We start from the raw sequence: 21,205 nt of genomic DNA on the forward strand, positions 1-21,205 counted from the left end.
CCGAATGCTCGGAACCCGGTGGAAACCCCAAAAGGCGAAGGATTTACGATCCCGGCTGCAATCGTCTCGTACGCAACACCGATGCAACGTGGAATCGATCCAGCTGTGGTAATCACGAACCGACGAAGCGCAAATGTCGGGCTGGCAAATTCGATTTCACGCACTCGGGAGGACATAAATCCTTCGCGGTGTAACTGGGGCACGTAGCCACGTCCATCACAAGCCGTTTAGAAGTCGCTTTTTTTTTTTTTCGTTCGCTGTCATAACTATATGCCCATTTCACAGCCATTCTCGTCGGCTTTGCTAAATGCGTTTTGGAAGCACATGGCAGAATAAATCGGTACGAACACTTTCCGAATGAGACGATCAGGTACTTGACGCGCTCGACACCACTCTTATCTCGCACCAATCACTGTAATCGCGTCCGACTTAAAGGGGGTGATTTTGGTTCTGAACACTTTGTACTATCGCAACGCACAGCACCAGAACCAAAGTGCAATTCGCTGGCTCACATAAAGCTGGTGGTGTATGTATATTGCTTCAGCCTCCTCTATTAGGTCACTTGCTGTACATTCGCTTATCATAACTTCCACCCAAAACCGGAGGGGGTGTTGATCCACTAAACGCTTATTCTACCGGTCGATTCTAACCAACTCTTGGCTCACACTGCACACACTGCTGGGTGCGATTAATAGCGTAACACACTATACCCCGTGTACGATCACATCTCAGGGGTTGTAGGAGAATGCCAAACTAAAACCCCTCCAAAACAAACATTAAACACACTTCGTTATCGCGAGCCACTACCTTGCGCTGTTTGCCTTTCTTTACGGCCGATGTTCGAGTCGCGAAAGCCGCGTCGACCGCCACCGTTATCGTGCGCGTCCCGTTCAAAAACTGAACCGACCCACGACAAGCAACCATCGGTGAACCCGCAACAGGTACCGCACACAGGCACAATGGTACCGGTGGTGGAATGAAAAAAGCCTCAAACATTTTGTTACTGGGAAAAAAATATTACTTGAAAAAATTTGCGAGATTTTTTTACACACCAATTTTTGAAATATTATAAAAACCGCTTGTAAACCTTTATTCGCAAACTCAAAAAGTTTGCAAGGTTTCTCTAGGGGATTTTATTAATGTACAAGAACGTTCCCAACTGATTTAATTTCTTAACAATTTCGTCGAATATTAATATTGAATCCTAAATAAATACCTAATGGTTACTAAAACAGTGTTAGAGATAGGACAAATTCTGCTTGTATAATTCTCATTCATACAATTTACTCCACCGTAAGACCTCCTGTATTGGCAATTTTGTCCAATTTTTCTAACACCATGCAAATCCGCAATCGACCCTGCTGTTGCTGCTCTCTCACTTGGTTAATCGGTCCGAAAAGATGCGTGACGTACATTGATACGTAAAGGGGTTGAAAAAGTGGGGGTTGGTTTAGGGAGCTTCCACGGTACAACACCTGATGTAGCGTGCTCGGTGGAAGTTTTATTTCCCATCCAAAACTAAGAGAACGTGTATACGAGCGAGAGAGTGCAAGAGAGCTCAAATGGATTAGTCCTTGGTGGCGGCGGTACTAGGTGCAATTTACGCGTTTACCAAAGCGCTTACCACTTCAGTGTCGGTTGCGGCTTCGGTGCATTGCACGATGTGATCACTTTGTGATACGCAGGAGGATAGGAACTGCCTACAGTAATTCGCCACTGGGAGCCACCAAAGCCTATACATCACGTGCCAGCTATACTTCAATCTGATGCCCTTAAATAGGCAACACGTTTGTCATTTCTCACTCTCTCTCTCTCTGACTGTCTGTCACTGGTGAGGTGACCGGGAAGGCTTTCAGTTTTCAATCAACGCAACACACCGCGACCATACGACCTTAAGAAGGCCAACCCGTTGTAGTTCGTTCCAGACCACTGGCAAACAGAAAAGGGAGATGATGACTGTTAACACATTTACAAGCCGGTTCCTGTGTCTGCTGTTGGCTTTGTCATCTTTCCGTTGGGATTTTGATTATGCAAAGTGAGTGTTGGAACGGTGGATGAATAAACAACCTCCCCCTAGAGTGGGGTGAAAAGGCGAACGAAGCCTAAGGAGGATCGCAAGACTGTGCCGTGCCGTTTGACACTTATCGACGGGCTTTGATCGCCACGACACGGTTAAGACGGAAGCAGGCATGATTGTGGGAACGAATGAAGGGAATTATGCAATTAAGGCACCGGAGATTGTTGACATGCCGTTGGGGATATGTTGGAATTTTGTATACAAACTGATTTGACGATAGAATATTTGTAGACAAAGCAAATGTCACTGATTTTAGCATTTGTTTTATAAATTTAATTGGTAAACATCCTAGGCATAGAATAAACCCAACAAACAGAGCTAATTTTTTGTGATGATACAGACAAGCTCCCCTTACGGTTTAAATCTGCACCTTCCCTAGACGCTCGAAAATTCTGCTTATCATCGTTATCATCATTATTGTTTCTATCAGCACCAGCAGCGCCTGGGCCGTTTATCAATCACAACCACTGGTGCTGCCCACCAAAAAATGGCGATGCGTAGTTTGACGAGCAAATGACAGCGAGTAATACTGCTTCACGCAATTCATGATGCCTTTACCCTTCCTGCATTTCCAACATTATCAATCGATTGGTGGATGAACGGAACAAAATGAGGTTTAATTTCGTGTAGTGTAGGGAAACAGTCGAGATGGGCGCTTGCATTATCCGTCAGGTGAGATTGGAATGTTTGGTGACAGACAACACGTGAAAGACTTAGGGGCGAAACAAAAGGCCAATCCCTAGGTTTTTTGCCTTCCACGATCTGATAATGAAATCGATTTCCTTTTTTTTGTCTCTCTTTGTTTGTGACAACAATTGAAATGAAAACAGAAATTGAACCCCAAAAATGTGACCGTTTGGCGCCCTGAACCAATCCTAAGGCCGGCACTCATCAAGAACAGGTTTTCGTTGGATTTCTTCAAACATCAAAACCTCAAACAATGAAGAACTTGATTAGTATTGGGAAGACGCCAGCGTCGCATATTTGCTAAAGTCGCGTAAATAATATACGAATGAGTCACTAGGGAGTGGAGCAAGCACAAAAAGGGGATGAATAACCGTTTGAATAGTCATCAAAAAGCGCGGTCCTGAACTTAATGCGAAACCTGATGCGTACGTTTTTAAACGGAAAAGTTAAATTTGAATCTGTTGATGATGATTCAGAACTTCACTTTTATTTTGCACAAAAGCTTGACATTGCAGCTTGACGTTAGGATCGTTCTTTACTAGTGCTAGTGTATTATAGGGTGGTGGTCCCGTATCTGTGCCGTACGTTGCTAAAATGAGACTGCTGTTTTAACGGATGCTGACATGGCGCGAGCGAGCGTACGTGCTAACGTGACACGATGTGACACACATGCTCTCTGACCGTAATGATGGATTGTTTTCATGTTTTCGACGGCGTGTCCTAGCCGATAGTCCACCAAGTTTAGGCCAAAAGAATGGCAAGTCATCTGCGGATACTGCGAGATATTGTCTCGGATCGTTTGGGAGGGGATGCCGTCAATTTGTAAGCTGATAGCGAAGGTTTTTGTTTTGTTCTTAACCGTGATGTTTTTGGACGTTCTTTACAAGCCGCCCGTTGGTACAGTATGGGACATAATTGTATCGATTCTTTTTATTATCCGGCGTTTAAATTTGTAACGCTTGGCTTAACGGAAAATGGATATCAATATGTAATTTTAACTCTTAATCATGATTTCGAGAAATTAATTCAAATCGAGTCTCTTGGTGAGTCGAGTGAATTTTACTATTTTATCGATTGCTCAATTGGTTTCTACTGTGATCTGTGAAATAGACTCATTTTAATTGATTATGATGATATTCATCATATGAATCATTTACAAAAAAATATATTCCGTCGCAAATTAACACTACAAAGTAAAGTAAAATTAAGAAAACTGATATTTTAAGTAAATTAGTCTAAAAGTGTCCAATGTTAAATTTTCATACAAAAAGCAAAAAAAATGTATAATAAAAAATCACATGCAAATAAAAACGAGTATGATTAAATTTATATCACCACCTGTACCGTCTAGACCGGCTGACCATCGCCGTTGTGTACAACAGTTTTAGAGTTCAGCTTCCGTTTTTTTTAAAACGTACCACGAGAGGTATGTGACACATTTTTGTAAAAATGTAATTTATGATCACCCGGTTCGACGGACGGAAGTGAACGGTACCGGAAAAATAGAAACATTGCATCGTTTTGGATTCGCTTTCCAGCACGACATAGCAGTCGCGTGTACAACGTCGCACACCGAAGGTCATGGAGGTGCTGCTGGGAAAATTAAACTCCCCACATTGCTCCTTCACATCGATGCCGTGGCCTCACTTTCGAGCCTAGCGAGAGTTCGGTCGAACTAACCCGCTTGGTACGTGGCAGGGTGAGTAGGGCATATAAAGTAATCAATTATAACACCGGTCCGCTTCCGGAGCGTAAATTGCACTCAAGTTCAAGCGCGCACGCCTCGAACCGCCCGCGATACTGATCGACGGCGCGTGATGTAGTAAAGAGCCTCAAAGTAGCCGGTGGAAAATAATACGCAACGATAAGAGATCAAAAAGCTCCAAGGGCAGCGATTTGAAACGGTTGGACCAAGGTGGTAAGCAAGCGGAGAAGAGGAGAGAAAACATACAAATTTGCATTTAAGGTGCGTGCGAAACAGAATGTATTAGAATAGAGTAGAAAATTGTCGAATAAGTCAACGATTGATAAGCATGCATGCGAACATTCAACAGAAAGAATAGGCGCTTTAACGTACAGTAGAAAGTTTGGTGCGTAAAGTGGAGTACTACAAGTGCTCAGACTGGTGTATCAAGACTCTCCGGTGTGTGCTTCGGTTTCGGTTGACACATTATGGCACTGTTTCTTACCCGACATTAGTGAGTGATGGATCGAGAGTTCAAGATTGTACAGACACCTGCTCAAACGTGTGTGGAACTTGCGAAAAAGTCTTATATCTGTAGGGTGAATCAAGAAATAATGAGTGTATCAACGCATTCAACTGCCAGAGACCTGCATCGTGAGATGGAAGAAAAGCTCACGGCGGCCCGTTGTTTGCTTTTCGCGTTAATGTGGGTGATGTGGGTTAGGCAATCCGCATTGCACGCGCTTGTTCGAGCAGTTCGATTCGAGCAGCAGCAACGGTTTGAGCGGAGCTTCGGAGCGCAACAGTGGAGAATGCCATTTCAGTACTTACAGCTTTCATGTTTCATTAGCTGCCCAACAGAAACATCGTCCAGTGGACCGTGCAGCATGGTTGACAGCAGCTCCTCGATGAATTCTCGCACCTTGATACGCTGGTTGGCCGAAACTGTCGAGCTCGTCGTACTACGCGCATCATCGGTGTCTAGTAGAGTGTGTAAGAGAGCAGAGCGTGTGCTAGAGATGAAGTAGAGGGAACTGTCGCTCTGTGGCTTACCCAAACCAAGCCCCAGTAGATTGGCTTCCTTCAGCTCTACCGGACCGGGTTGCTTCAAGCGGGCGGTCAACTGATTCAGCAACCATTCGCCCGCCTTTTGCTGGATTACGCGATTCGATTGACACCCGGTACATTCCCAGATGCCGATCGATTCCACCCACTGGCAGCAGTTCTCGCCGCGGCAGACCAGTTTTTCGCAACCGCGGCATGTTGCGAAGCTGTTGGGAAAGGCAAATGAAAGCATTATAGAAGGGATTTGATTGGAGGGATTTGCAAGTGCGATTCAACTGCGCTTACCTGTCTGTGCTTTCGAGCTCGATGTTTACGTTACACATGTAACACTCTGCCGCATCAGGCTTCCGGGAAGAACGCCGTCGTTGGCTGAGTTTGCTAGAAAAATAAAAAAGAAAGCATTTTTGTGGATGTTAGCTTTTGCAGTGTTGGTTGTGAATATTGTTAAAAATAAACATAATAAATGTAGTAAAAGAATTCAAGTCCAAGTTATTCGAATAAGGTTATAGTGCAGATATTTTGCAGCTGGGATGGCTAGTTTTTTGCTAAAACTTAGCTGGAGAACTTGTCAAAATAAAAATTTTGAGTTTAAAAAAAAAAAGAGGGTCGAAAAATGTTGTTCGTAAATCGTTATCGATATTCAGCATACCCCATGCGTGTGGGAAACCTGCTACGAATCGCATTGCTATTGATCGAGCTAGTACTAAATAAAATCGTTTTTAGTTTATTCATTCACGCAACAGCTTTATCCATTTATCAGCTAATCCCACCAATTTATAGAGCAACAAATTTTTATTTCAATTCCCCCCCCCCCCCTTTCGGCCCTCTCCCATCCGCTACTAAATACCCATTCATAACTGGAAGTATTTCAAACACGCATCAACTCGCGGGTGACATTTCACTTCCATCAGCAAACAACTAACACCACATCGTGCCAGTCAGTTCGCAAAGCTACCCAATTAATTAGACATGCATCGTTTGCAATTGCAGCTTGGTGATGCCTACCCATAAGGACCGGTTCATTAATTCCTGGACGCCCCGTTAATTCCATTCACATTCGACGGCTAAGTCGCTCATCGATCGATCGATTGGTGACCGTCGGAAAGTGCGTCATTGTACTGCCGGTGTTAAGGAAAGCTTTAACAGCCAATCAGTGTGTTCGATAGCAAAATGGCACCAAAACAGTTCAGTGTAAGTATCAGGAACCTGCTCGCGGGGACACATATCGGAAGGTTATATCATCGGGCTGCATGCTGTTGCTGGTTGGTTAAGGCGGTCGAACCGATGTAGCAACCTGTGTGTCATATTGGCGTGACGTCATGAACAGACTCTGTTGCCATTTTGGAAGTTGGAGTAAGGCAGTGAACGTTGGTTATGGGGGGAAGGGCCCAAAAATTTAATCGAAAAGTCAAGTTAAAATATATTTCAAAAACGAAATTCATTACTTTTTCGGAAAAGAAATACCCTTCAATGGATGTTAAATTTTTTAAAATGTTTGGAGTTCTCCGCAACGACATATTGGCTTGGTAAGAGCACATGCGATTTGATTTAAATGACAGACGTCTAAGTTATTCTATCTGAATGATAATTTATTTTTAACTGGGCCGGCTCGTAGGTACTATCGACAACGCGCCGTTCTTCACGGGAACATAATGAGGACCGACTTTCCAACTAGATGGTATCAGCCGCTCTAGTAAAACAACCGATGGTGTAGCGTAGTAGGTCATTAAGCCAAGTAGAAGTAGTAGAAAAAGAAATGGTTTTGTTTTCATAAAATCATAATCCAAATTTGAAATTGCTTGCATTTTGTAAAAAACATAACCATTTCGTACGATATTTTCAAACTTAAAGAAGCTATAAAGCTGAACCTTCTTTAGATTTAAGTTGAGAAGAAATTAATCGTATCATCATGATGAACAAAGAAGCACTTTCCGGATGAGCGGTGCATGTACTTCCTGAGCCAATCTTCGTACCGTGAAAGCTTGATTGATCGCCTAACAACTTACTATTGGATGTTGAATGTGCACCGATTAGAAGTGCGTACTATCCTCTCGCACCTTTCATTAAACGCATCAGTTAGTGCATGCATGATAAAATGCAATCATTGTTTGCTTGCAATTGGGGTAACAGTTTTAACTGATGCTCAAAGCTATTTTTTGTAGATAAGTTCATTAATTACAGTGCTGTTATTAATTGTATGTGAAGTAATATCATTCCATTTTTTATCAACCTAACTGTCTAAAGCATTTAAACAGTATTAAAAATATAATAATATTAGCCTGCATGTTGCCAATAAATCGTATCGTAAAGGAGGCACGAAATAAAGGCAACTAGAAGCATGCTGCTCCAACATGGTAAGGGCAGTATTGTAAGCTGCAGCATAATTCTCTCCATTCCACGTCTTATGTTTCACGTCGTTACGCGATTACGTAGCCACCTCAGGTGGCACGTACAGACACAAATGTATATGGCTGGGTCAATTTAAGACCACCCCAGTGCCTCCCATGCACCCCACAACATCGTCTACCCCCTTAAAAAGAAACCGGCTGGTTGCATTCAGCCCAGCTGATAAGTCGCTTTTACTTTCGATCATTTTCTCGCGTTCGCGCTCGATCTCAGCGGCGAACGAGAGATGAAGCTCTCGTCTCGCGTGCGACCGTTACGGCGGAGGTTACAGTTACAGCCGTCGCTCCAAAATGTGCGCCCAGTCACCGCCGTCAGACTAGTGGGACAGGATCAGAGACCGAAACCGAGCGCGCAGACCCGACCCGACCGATCGAGCGCGAACGCGTTGACCAGTTTCAGTTGCCTCAGTACCACGGCACGTCGTTGACGTCGAGGTTACCGTTATTGTCCGCGAGCGTGTCTAGTGGTGGTAGCGCAGACAAGCTCACCAAATAGAAGAAGAAGAAGTAGCAAAAGAAATAAAACAGGAACGCATTTTTTAAGAGAAATAGTCTAACCACACACGGATAAGAAAGTTAGAAACAAAAGTGCTTGTCTACCCTAATAGTTATGAGGTCCGATTTTAACTTTAGACAACCCGTAGCTCGTGCGTACGTTTAAATTTCGTATGCAAATGAAGTTGAGTCTGCCTTTCGTTTGCTCATTTTAATTCTTCGGCTTGTTCGTGCAGTGCGTGCGAGTGATAAGCGGTTCAGAACAGCTGGAACGAGATTGAACGGTTGTACGTGGTGGTCGTGACGAGCGGAAATGTGTAATTGACGCTCCGGTATCAAGCAAACTTCAGATCACCGGTGTCGGATTAGGTCAACCGACCACCAGTAGCGTGACACAACTTCAACCAACTCATCGTTCTACGCATTCTCGCCAGGAGAAAGCAGCACAAGAAATAAATACAAAAATGGTACTGTCGGTACTGATGGTCCAGACGCTGACTACGCTGCTGGAACCTCCGCCAGCGATCGGAGGTACCAAAGGGCTCACGTCGTCGGGCCAGCCCCACCAACCACAGGCCAACATAGCGGTGTTTATGTTTCTGTTTATGTTGTGCGCGGCCGAGGTCGTGTTTATCAAGCTGCTTGCCTTAACGTCCTTCGGGCGTGGTGATGTGTTGACTACTGCTACGAATTCTACCAACGCAACCAGTACGACAGCTACCCAGACCAGTACGATCATCGATCAACCGACAGTACCATTGGACACATCTACGTCTTCAACGGAGTGAGGAAAAAAACAGCCCTAGAGGGTTGCCGTTTTTTTTGTAACCAATAACAGAAAAAAAGCGTTCAACCTTCGACGACGTTGTCCTTGGGTGGAACGAATGGAGGAGATGAAATTTGGTATACGAAAGTGTGAAAATTTACCCAATTTTTTACAGTCATAATGTGTGTGTGTGTTTGGCGAACCATAAAGCGAACTGTGATGGACACAGAGAGTGTGTGAAGGACGTGCGAGCTTGTGTGTCGAAAGTAAGCTTTATAATGATAAGTTGTTATACAAGATTGATGAAAAAGGAAAGGTGTGTTACGGTAGTGTTTGGTATTTATTTTTGAATTTAATTTGTTTCGTAAAGTGGCTTTTGTAGAGGGAAATCATTAGAAAATGTCCAATAAAACATATTAAAATTAAATTGTGATGCAAAAGAAAATAAATTAACAGTCTCACAAATGTGAACAGTCTTACTCATACTGCACGCACTGTGATTGTGTTATCACGCACAGCAAGCAAGCAGTCGGCTCGTGCATTCGTGAAAGCGGACAATAACAATGTGCATTTGCGGTTGGTTTATTTCATTTAAGAATATCATCGGGAATTGAGCATGTAGGTTGGTACGCGGCTGGAAAAGAATTGAAGCTGTTGCCTTCACCGTCATCATCAGCATCATCATCATCACAATGGATCGTTTAATTTATCCAGAGTAAAATGTACAAAACAGCAGGTTGCAGCTCGGGGGTGAGGTACTTTCGTTATGCAACGACGTTCAGTAGTTGGTTTACAATTGCTGCTTATGCAAATTTATTATTGCTTTGTGATGTGATCGATGATATCGGGTTTTGTTGAGTAAGCTGTTTATTAGGAAAAAGGCATTATAAATAGTACAGATTTATAATTACACGTAGGAGGTTAGTTCATAAAAAAGCTCTACAAGTTGATAACAAAATGTATGTTGCCGAGACAATTGTGCTGTGAGAGAGAATGTGTAAAGGAACCCAACGAATTGATAGAAAATACTTGAGGGAGAGAGAGTGAGAATTGTTGAAAAATGCCTTGGAAACGATGAAACCTTGAAGTGTTTCCGAAACAAATAACCGTGCACTGTAGGACATACGTAAAATGTATCTCGAAAAACAGTCAGAACGTGAATAAAATCTATTGCACTAGTTGGCGACAAATGCCAACGCATTTGTGTTGATTTGCGTGAAGTTTTGTGTTGATATTTTATGTAAAAAGCTTCTAAAAATAAAGTGTTCTACTGCATAATTTTTTGAGATATCGAGTCGAACACTTCTTTCGAAAAGAAAAGTTGCAATACAAGGGTAAGTGCCTGTGTTACTGTGTGCGATGATGAACTTAACTCGTTTGCATTTTGACATTTCGGAGTGCGGAAAAGCAATTAACTATTCGAATTAGTATGCAGCTCTGCTTTTATAAAAAAAGGCTAACAAATTGCACGTTTCCATAAAAAAACAGACCAGTGTGTTTCCATCCGATGTGCATTTTTGGTTGCTGTTGATCGGTTCGTTTTCGTATCGTTTTGATCAACAGTTTGGTGTGTGTGTGAGTGTTTTCTGATCGATCGGTTCATCATTAATAATTCAAAGCATTTCAACGCTTTCTACCAGTAAGAGACGGTTTACAATTTAGTCATCACTATATGTATAACTTTTCTTCCTACTTTCCGGCTCTTTTCCCTATTTGTGTCAATGTACTAAAGAATGATTTTACCGGAGGAATAGAACACACACGGTATGGTGGTCAATCAACTGGACAAACGAAATTGGTAAAAGTCCATTTCCGCTGCAATAATCTCATACGGTGCACGACTGTGACGCTATGACGGTGCCGTTGAACCTTGATACCTTATGGCAGCACACCGTTACATAGATACCCGGTCGGCATTGACTATGGACCGTATGGGACGGATGTAGGCGTCTCGGGTAAAATGCTAATGAAGTGTGGTAATTGATAGGTGCTTCCGTTTTGCTGGCCCTAGCTTGGTGAGAGTGTGTATGAAATAAAATCGAGCAAATGGTACTGCTTCAGGTGTATGGAAAAGTTATATTGGTAAAAGTTTTTTTTTCTGTATTAAAGTACTACTTCTACAATTATGTCCAATACTGTAGTTTTTAACTAAAAAATTTAAACAAAGACTGAAATTCTTTTATATATGTAAATTGTTACCTACTTGAGCGAATGACTACAAAAAAGCAACGATAAACAATGATCTAGAGCGAGCAAGCGTTACAAACACTACAACAGCTTACGATAATGCTACACAAAATTACTATGCACGTTCACTTCACTAATTTTGACTTCAAACCATCACTTCTACCACACAAAGCGCTTGTTTTTTGTTGAAGTAATCACTTTGAATTAATAATTGTATCAACTAAATTTTATTCAACTAATTGCTATTGGTTCTACAACCGTAACTGTAGATAAAGATTGCTTACATCAGCAATCCAAAATTGAGAACTCCTTTAGAACACATTATTCCACAACATCATTCACTTTTTTTTTCTATTTTGATTATTTTCACTGAATGTATTGGAACTTTTAGCATTCCTTTTTCCAATATATAATACCACAATACTACTCTTCTAAGATCACATTTAGTACGAATTAAACTGAACTGTTAGCACAACCAGCTTTCCATAGTTCACTGTAAACTTCTTTCTTCCCACATTCGTGCCCGTACCGGAAGGGCTGGACTTATGAAAGATCACATAAAATTAATTGCTTTGCCCTTGTGCCACCACACAGAAGCTGGTTACGTCTGTAACGAACACTAACCGGAGACTGCCCGCGGCCGTTCGGAAGTATAAGCGACGAACCTGTGTCTCGTCCATCTGCTGTGCTGCCGTTGCTGCTAGCTTTCCTGCTTTTACGTCTGCATTTTCCTGGTTTCCCCTAAACCCGATGCGTACGTTTCTTCCACACGTTTCTCCCACTTCTTCCTTCGTTACACCTTTCGCAACCCCTATTGGACATCGGTTTTCCGTTTTCCGTTGCGTATCATTTTCTGCTCGCTTCACACGCACAAGCAGCAGGTGTGTGTAGGTGGATTTTGAATTCTAAAGAGGGGGTTTACGGTCTCCTTAGTACAACGACATCTACAACATCGTGTGTTAAAATTCTTCCACCACACTTTCCCCTCAACCGAACCATACGCAAGCTGTTAGAACAATTGGGTTCGAATGGGGTAGGAAAACTGTGTCTGTATTCTTTTTTTTTACTGAAAAACATACATCACACATGCTGATCGGCTGTGCAGCAGTACACGATCGAGCCCGCGATCGAACGCGTGCGATCGCTATACTTCCTGTGCACGGTGGTCGGCTTGGTCGTCTACCTTACACCGGAACAGAATGATCACAAAGCGGAAAGCCGAACAACGATCGCATGGTTCGCTTTGCCACAGCGTTCGCCACCAGGTTTCACCACAATTTTTATTCTTTAGTGAGTAAATTTAATTTTTTGATTCAAATAATATTGTGTATTTTAGCGAAATAAATAAACCATCTTTTCATAAAACTAAAAATAAGGGTAAAATTTCTCAAAAGAAAACACTTTTTCGAACGACTTCTTGCTGGTGAACGCATGCGTATCGTGTTGCATACTTTCTCGCACTCTCCAATGCAACACAAACGATCGTTAATAAACGTTGTGTTGATCAGCAATGCCGGTGAAAAGAACTCAACAAGGGTGGTCGTGTCGAAAAGAAAGAAAAGGGGTTGAAAATGTACATATCCCCCATGCTTCTCCCTTGCAAACGGTCAGTTTCGTTCAGGTGTGACGAACAATACGTACACATACACACACAGCTGTTGCGTGTTTTTTTTTCAACACACTCTTACACATACCTGCAAAATGTGCTTCAGCCGTTAGATTTACTTCCGCTTTTCGGGGTTGAATTTCGGTCGGTGATCATTGTTTTGCTAAACATCGGTATGGCGTCACACGACTACCGTGAAAGCCATTGCAGAGAGGGTCAAGTGTACTTTATAGTTGTTTTGAGAGGCATTTTGTTTGGAGTGTGCCGAACAAAGCATAAGTGTAACAAACGGTCAAACAGAACATCGTGCTGGCAGTCGGTGAAGGTCATGGTTGTTTTTTTCGGTGCTCAGTGTTTTTATGATTATTTTTTAATGGTGTAAGTGAATAGAGAATGTGTCTGTTGTGGAGTTGCTCTGCTGTTGTACAAGCAAACAACGGTGGCACGTGACGGTAAGAAGTGTAGAGAGAAGCAAGTAAAAAGCTATTTATGCATTAAAATCGGTTTTAAATGTGTGACACTATTTTTATCCTATTTTTATTTCCTAGAGGACGTCTCGGCCCGTCTACAGGATATGATGAGATGTAATGTTCTTCTGGTTATAGGTGATTTTCTATTGGAGATTTGTTACAGCTTTGTTGGCCCATCTCCAAGAACTATACAAACCAATCGAATTCTCCATATTATGTTTATTCAGCGTAGGACATAGTCACAAAAGGAGCCAAAAATTTAAAATAGGATAATAGTCAATACATTAACACAAGCCAAATATTTTCTTTGAGCGTTCTGCGACTTTTTTTCTCCGTTTAAAAACACAATTTGAAGCAATAACTCTTTAACAAAATAGTTATCAGTTTTTAATACTTCACACTGCTGTTTTTGAACAAAATAAGGCCAACTGCATATCTAAACTTTATTCCTCCCAACAATGAGCAATAAATATAAACAATGTGTTCATTTTTTCCCCAAAAAATGCAATATGGTTTAAGCTCCTCAAAGCGCTCTCAAAAGCCAAGATCAAAGCGCATTATCCTCTACCCTCTTCAATGAAAGTCGTCCCTCTGCCCGGTGATTTCAATAGCTGATAATTATTTTTTGTCACATTTCATAACTCAGCTACCGTGCACCATTAAACCCTCGGTTACAAGCTGCTTACAGTTAAAGCTAAATAAGAAAATTGCATTACTATAAACAATCTCACGGCGATAAAGAGAGATGAGAGCATACCTGCGCAACAATCGGTGACTTTGGGCCACGAGAAAGATGCTACCGGCGATGCCGATCAGCAGCGTCATGCCGACGCCCGGTGTCAACTTCATCGTTGACCCTGGCAGCCCGGGACCGCCGAGAAACAGGTCCCCCGGTAGCATGCCGTACACCGTTCCGTGAGTTATGCCTGTGTGTTTCGGTTGAACTGTGTTTTTTTTCTTCTTTTGTCCACGTATTAGATGCTCACGAAAAGGCTATAATTTCACATTCACTTTTACCTTTCGTATCATCCAGATCGTATTACTTAAACCACCGGATGGACTGGTTATGTGGCATGTGATCGGAACCTTCCACCTTTACCGGCATCGTGATTCCAACGCATCCCGTATTAGTATGGGAAAATTCCCAAACACTGCACGTATCATCACTTTCACACTAATTGTCCATTTTACGCACCCTGGGGTCAGTTTTAATGGCTTTTGATTTATGTGTAGCACTATTTGCCTTTTTTTTAAACAATTACGCCAAAAAAGTATCAGTTGTTGTGGAATGCTGCTGCAAGAAGGGAAAGGGAGTTGCCAAATAGAGGTTGTCATCGTGTGATCTCCTGGGTTGGATAAATTACAGTTCACACAGTGACTTGCACCCTACGGGTGATCGTTATCGAACTTGCTGAAGAAGTAATACTCACACGCTTTAATTAAAACATTATTTCTTACACCACTGATCACAATGGACTTTTGTCTTGTGCGGCTTTTTTTGTTGTTGTTTTGACTTGCGATCGTCTTAATTCTATTAAGATCTTTATTTGAGCCCTTCAAGTGGGGAAGCAATGACAAAGACAGAAGACTTTTTTTATTTTTACTTTTCCCACCTTATAAGAGGGAATTATTAAGTGTGCTACTAATTTGTCTGCACAATTATCTACCTTCGGGTGTTCTTTAACGTTTACAGCAAACTTTACTTGATCGGTTCAGTTAAATTCTCATAAAAAATCCTCAATCGAATACCAATCAACGCCGCAATTAGCAAAATGCAATAAAAAGAAGGAATTCTAAACACCGAAACAGTACGCCCGCTAATCTTTTTATCAGTGCGATAAGGTGTTAAGTCAATCGCGTCCACATGATGTCATACTTGTGAGAATCGCAACAAAATGCATTCAAGAGGGTACGATGTTATCACTGGGTATTTCTTTTCTATTTCTTGCTTTATTTTTTGCCGGATAATGAAATGTTGAATCGGAAGAAGGAAGCAACTAGAAAACACGCAATTTATCACATCATTTGGCATGTAGAAAGTTCTAGTTTGATAATCAACGCGCAGATGCTTAATGTATTTCGCGCTTAGTGAATGAAGATAAGCATTTCGCATGCAAAATGCATTAATCCTCATCAGTTATTCTAGTGTTAAGGGACGACCATGTTATTCGATTCCAAAGCCTCTAATGAACTCGGTAAAGGCTACGTTAAAATATGTCACCACTGAAAAATGTCCCGGCATGGCATCTTTATCAACACAAAACACACACGTACTGTATCCGGTCGCATCTTTTGCTCTCATTTCACTGATAACACCATTCCACTCACAAAGTCTGCCAGCTAGATGGCACGTGATATTTGCTCACTTTACGCGCAATGCTTGGTTCGTTTTGCTGCAGGTGAACCACCAACGCAAACTAATGATAACTGGCCCGGTTGGAATTACTTCACTCAAACTTGAAGATCACATGATAATTTCAAGGTTGATTACGTCTTGGCGAGGTGACGAGCAAGATCACTAGATGAAAAGAAGAGTTTTCTTTGATGTAATCACTTTCTATCAAGTATCGACCTGCTTTGGATCAACCGAGAACTCAACGTTGCAAGGTGTATTTCAAGGATTCTTGCACCTCAAACAATTTTCAACGTCCACCACAAACAGGGCCCAGCGTCGACTATTCCACTGGGGCGCCCCAGTGCACCACCCAAACCGTACGTTTAAAGTCGTTCAATGTCCTCGTTGGAATCGCTTCAGTCTCTAGCCACAACAGCTCAAGTATCTCGCCCATCACCTGCGCTTATCTTTCCAAACTCGTGATTGCACATTATCACCAACAACCTTTCCCTGACATGAGCACACTCACACGCACATACTACACCATCACGACACGAGGGTATTAGAAGCCCACAAGTTTAACTCCACACACGACGTCACACAGCCCCACCATTTTAGCGAATAGGGGGAGAACGTTTCATTGAAGCACAAAGTTACTAATTAGTTCCGCACACAAATTATCACTTCAGCGAGCAATAGAGTTCAGCAAGCTGCATTTGCCTTCCTACCAGACTCGATAGTAAAGCCTCTATCTACGGGGAAGGTAAATTTTTGGCACGTCTACATATTTTTTTGTTTGTTTGTACCGGCACGAACCAACCTTGTCACGTCGATCGGAACACGGAGACTGAGATAGGATGTTGCTACCGAATACCGTTTTACCGGGGCATGAGTTTAAGCCACCGTCACCCAACCCTCGAGCATGAGTATGGGAAAAAAAAGAGTCGATCAACTGCTGATCTTGCACGATGAACGGTCAAGAGATCGAGCTGCAGTGTTTTGGTGAGCAACTTTTACCTCGGGTGACACTCTGCTCCGATTCGATTTCTCACCTGCAGCATATTTATCCATTCCTGATCGACGAAACGCGCGATCTCCGTGGCGCAGATACCGCGGGGTTGATGGGGGTAAACGGATTGCGTCAATCATTTCTTTTGCCGCTGTCCCTTTCCCTGCTTTGTTTCCCCGTCGGCTGTCAACGTTTTTGGGTGCCTTTTTTGTGTTGATTGAATTGTTTTATGTGCTGTGATGTGCTGCAGAAGCGACATAAATGGACCTCTTTCATTGGATCTCTTTCTCACTAGCAGCTCCCTTTCTTAAAGACCCCAAAATGTAGCATATTACTGTCCGCCCAAAACGGACACACAAACACACTTTGCATCCGAATCGAAATTCGGAAATGCCATTCGAACGTATTCGAGCAGTTCCAATTTCGCTTTTAATTGGGATTGGAAATGAGCGAAAGTGGACGTCCTCGTGTGGACGAAAGTTTAGCGGAGGGGGTGGCAGGTGCGAAGGAGAGATTTTGGGGAAGCAGCGGAACATGATTGTTGCGTGTGAAGGGGTTTGATCCGAATGAATAGAAGGATCAACAGTTGGAGCAAATGGAGTTTGTCGAACATTGATAACCAGTCCCGCTCATTTTAGCCACTGTGTATGACACCACCCAGTCGGTTGTCCATAAAGCATGTGCGAGCATAACTTTTGATCTCATTCACTACATAACTCATGTGAAGGAGAAATGTGGATTTTGTTTTCGTTTGTTTGGTTTTCGTTCACTGGTTTAACAAGGGTGGGCATAAACAGAGCAAAGAGTAATTGCGTTGGTATGGCTCATTTTTACCTTGCAAGCGTTATGCTATCATGCCTCGGGCAATTGTCAGGTTAGGGAGTGGAATTTGATTGGTTTCGCAGTAGTGAGACGTCAGATGGGAATGGATAGCAAGGGTTCAACGTGTAATTAACAGCAATATCTTAAGGTGTTGATTGATATGTTGGAAAGAAAAACACATTCAAACAGAGTAGATAAAGATATCAAGCTTTATGATGTTTGAAAACAGTTTGATATAACAATAAAGTACTGGTAAATACTAGAAGAGAAATTGTTTTCTTACTAAACTTTTGTTTGATAAACCATTAAGAGAAAATATGAACCGAGCACACCCGGGATATGGTGCCCTTTCACAACTCGGAGAAGGAAATGTCTCCCAGCAAAGATGAAAGGAGTATACTAATTTTAAGTTTATTGTAAGCAATACGGCCTCGCCGTCCCTTATGAATAAAAAAAAGAGAAAATATAAATGAAAAGCAGAATGTTTAGTAAAAATGCTTACTACAATTGTTTAAAATTATTTTACAAATATGTTGTGTGTTGTGTACAAATATGTTATATATGTTTGTGTATCTTTGAAAATATATAAAAATAAAAATAACGATTTAATAAAATCATAAAATCATCATAATAAAGAAATGAATATTGACATTAAATTTTGGGTCACATAAATATTTGGTTCTTTGGCTTCTTTAGCATAAAGTCTTTGAGAGGTTTTGCAGCAAGATATTTAGCCTCGCTAAATATTTAGTCTTATATTTCAAGTGTGTGTTAAACATCTTGCAGAATATGATACTATTAAATTGTTCAATTTCGTTAAATAATGCTTTACATTCTCAGGTGTTTCAACTTGGTTAGTTTGTATATTTGTGTTGTCATTTTAAAAAAAACTAAATTATCAGTTTTACTGTCGAATACTTTCCTTTTTCGCAATTTCGCAGCTCGGCAAGCCACGAGGACGCTGAAAATTTTTCTTGCCTTTTTTGTGTTAGTTTTTGTGAAGTTTGTTTTCATTTGGTTTATGATTTCTCTTTCCCTGTTGTAAGTATTCAAAAAAAAAAAAGAAACTATTAAAAATATTTCTAGTTTCTTATCAACAGTTTTAGGCTGGTAAACTTAAAAAAAAGCAATACGGCCTGGCCGTCCCTTATGAATAAAAAAAAAAACTTCAAAAAAAGGTAGATCGCAAAGAAAAATCGGTAGAATATGAGGAAATAAATGGATATCTGAATTTCAGTAGTTGATGATCATCTTCTCTAGCATCGAGAAGTTCTATGTTTTTGCAAAAACCAGAGTTCTATGTTTTTGCATCAATTTAAATTGAATATTAAATTAAACAGTGCAAGACAGTCTACATTTCCACCTCACACTATGAAAAACGATTATAGTGAAGATTAACATACCGAAGACAATTCTACAGCAGTGCAATAAACGAGCCACGGTGCCCTTAAGTGCCCTACTTCAAACCGGAACTCCATCAACCGTTGCGACGGAAGTCACGATTTGACCAAAAGCTCATAAATCTTCTTTACCATCTCTTGTCACTTGACCTGACTTTGCATCCGTGGCGCATAAATCGATAAGTGCAGCCGGTATATGCAAAATGCAGGATGCAAGGACTATGAATGTGGTTTCATCAACGATGCTGCCACCATGAAAGATGCAACGCTGATGCAGATGATCGAAAATCAAGGGAATCTCTGTGTGTGTGTGTTTTTTTTGCGTTTGAGGTTTTTGCTCCCCAATTCACAAGCAACATTTTTCAACCACGTCGACGACGACGGTATAAAGTTTCGCATGGTCGTTTTGCGTGGTGTTTGTGGAGGAGAAAAAAAAACTAGCTTCATAAAGGGATATAAATGTTTCATGCACCTTACCTTAACTTTTCCCGGCGCCGCTCATAGTTTGGCTGGTCGGTGGTCAGCTTCTCCAGTATCAGCCTGTACTGGCGCAGTTTATCACTAAAGTTGGACAGTTCGATTAGCATTTTTTGTTTTGTTTCTGGGTGTTTCCTCTCAAAGCAGTGCTGGTACGAGATGAGCCGGTCCGTTGCGTTGGTTAAAAAAACCACTAAAAATGTCAGAACTGTGCGTGGATTTCATGTATGCGACACTTTTCACTACGCTTTTGCACGGAAAGTTCATTTTTCGTTTGCTGGAGGGAAGAGGTGCGTGAATCGTTATTTCACATTATGAAGTGTGGTATGCATAAATTAATCGAAATGGAAACACGGCTGAGATCGTTTGAATCTCAGCATTTTTACGCCTAAAGTTATGCTATGGATTTGTTTGTAGGGGTTTTTAGTTTGATATTAAACAGTTTAGGAGAACGTTCAAAACTGCCCGAATAAAAAATTGTTTTTCATCATCGCGTTTATACTTTTTTTAAAGATTTTCCCCAATATTTGTGAGGTTCTTAGAAATTTAAAATCCTCTAGATTCATGATATCACATTTCATACATGTGAAAAGCATAACTTCAGGCGCAGTATTTGCGCAGCACTTTTCATTTCTACATGAATATTTCACATAATACTCGTAAACAATTACTTTACTTAAACACTTTACTATTCTAGAAAACTGCAGGTTGACGCACGAGTCGAGTATTCGAGTAGCAGCCGTGGAATATGCCCATAGTATCGTTTCTTTTCATAAGCCGGCTCTACACTGGATTTTTATTTTCTTCAAATTTGTACTCATGTTCTGGTACACTCACGTTTAAGGCGTTGTTTAGCGGGCTTATCAAATTAGAACACACATACACTCGGTTCACTTGTTCTGCTTAAACGGTGTTAACAACACTAGTTCGTTAGGGTATCGCTTCCCTTTAAAGGTAAACCTCCATCCGATCAGCTGTCAACCGTTAAACATTCTTCCACGCAACGCACCCCGAGCGAATGACCGCGTAATGGAGGTGTAATAAACCTCCCCCGAGCTACGACGCACATTCAAATTCAAGACACCTTAGTACACCTTACAGCCCGAAATTAACCTGCGCTGATGCGATCACGTCAAGCGCCGAGCATTAACTACCCTCCGTTACCTTCCAAACTAATGCTCCGGTGCGTCGAGTAGTGTGGAGCGACAGTGGAGGAACTCACCCAATTTAAAGATTTCACTATTCACACTGCCCATAGCCCGCAACTCCTGTATGTCACTCTTGGTATGGTGGGTTCTTCTTCACCCTGATTCTACCGAATCCATGAATTCCGCGATTCGCATTTGCTGAATGCACTCACCCACGGACAACGATTAGCAATTTTCTCACGTTTTCGTCACGAGCATGAAAAATGGGAGCTGCTAACAGCACCATCCCACCGTGCAGGGTGTTGTAGTAGGTTAGCAAAGCAGTAACCGGACCAGCAAAAAAAAAAAAGAAGACGCCGCCTCCGCCACCGCTTGTTGCGAAGTAAAACGATTCGAGCTAACTATAAAAGAAATCGCAATGAAAAATCTATCTGATTTTATTATTTTTTCCTCCTTTTCGCAAACCGGCGACGTCGGCACACGACAACGAAATGGAAACACCCAACCTTAAATGCAATAATGAGCCATAGTAAAGAGCTGACCGCCACCATTCATTATTACCCCCACGGACG

General features: G+C 41.7%; 1 protein-coding gene across 5 annotated transcripts in view; it reads right to left on the minus strand.

Annotated features, from left to right (window-relative positions):
• LOC126561400 (uncharacterized) overlaps nt 1–21,205 on the minus strand; it is a 112,298-nt gene that overhangs the window by 20,863 nt on the left and 70,230 nt on the right. For 3 of the 5 annotated variants that reach the window (XM_050217522.1, XM_050217520.1, XM_050217523.1), the window contains exons 1-5: nt 14,200–14,372; nt 5,799–5,891; nt 5,502–5,719; nt 5,280–5,429; nt 4,954–5,040 (exon numbers count right to left, since the gene is read on the minus strand). In XM_050217522.1, coding sequence (XP_050073479.1) covers nt 4,954–5,040; nt 5,280–5,429; nt 5,502–5,719; nt 5,799–5,891; nt 14,200–14,342 — 691 coding nt within the window. In that variant the 5' untranslated portion in view covers nt 14,343–14,372. Of the gene's footprint in view, nt 1–4,953; nt 5,041–5,279; nt 5,430–5,501; nt 5,720–5,798; nt 5,892–14,199; nt 14,373–19,485; nt 19,609–21,205 lie in introns of those variants that run through there. The other 2 variants (XM_050217519.1, XM_050217521.1) reach the window with 2 other exon arrangements.

The sequence above is a fragment of the Anopheles maculipalpis genome, chromosome 3RL (assembly GCF_943734695.1).
Source record: "Anopheles maculipalpis chromosome 3RL, idAnoMacuDA_375_x, whole genome shotgun sequence".
Lineage (NCBI taxonomy): Eukaryota > Metazoa > Arthropoda > Insecta > Diptera > Culicidae > Anopheles > Anopheles maculipalpis.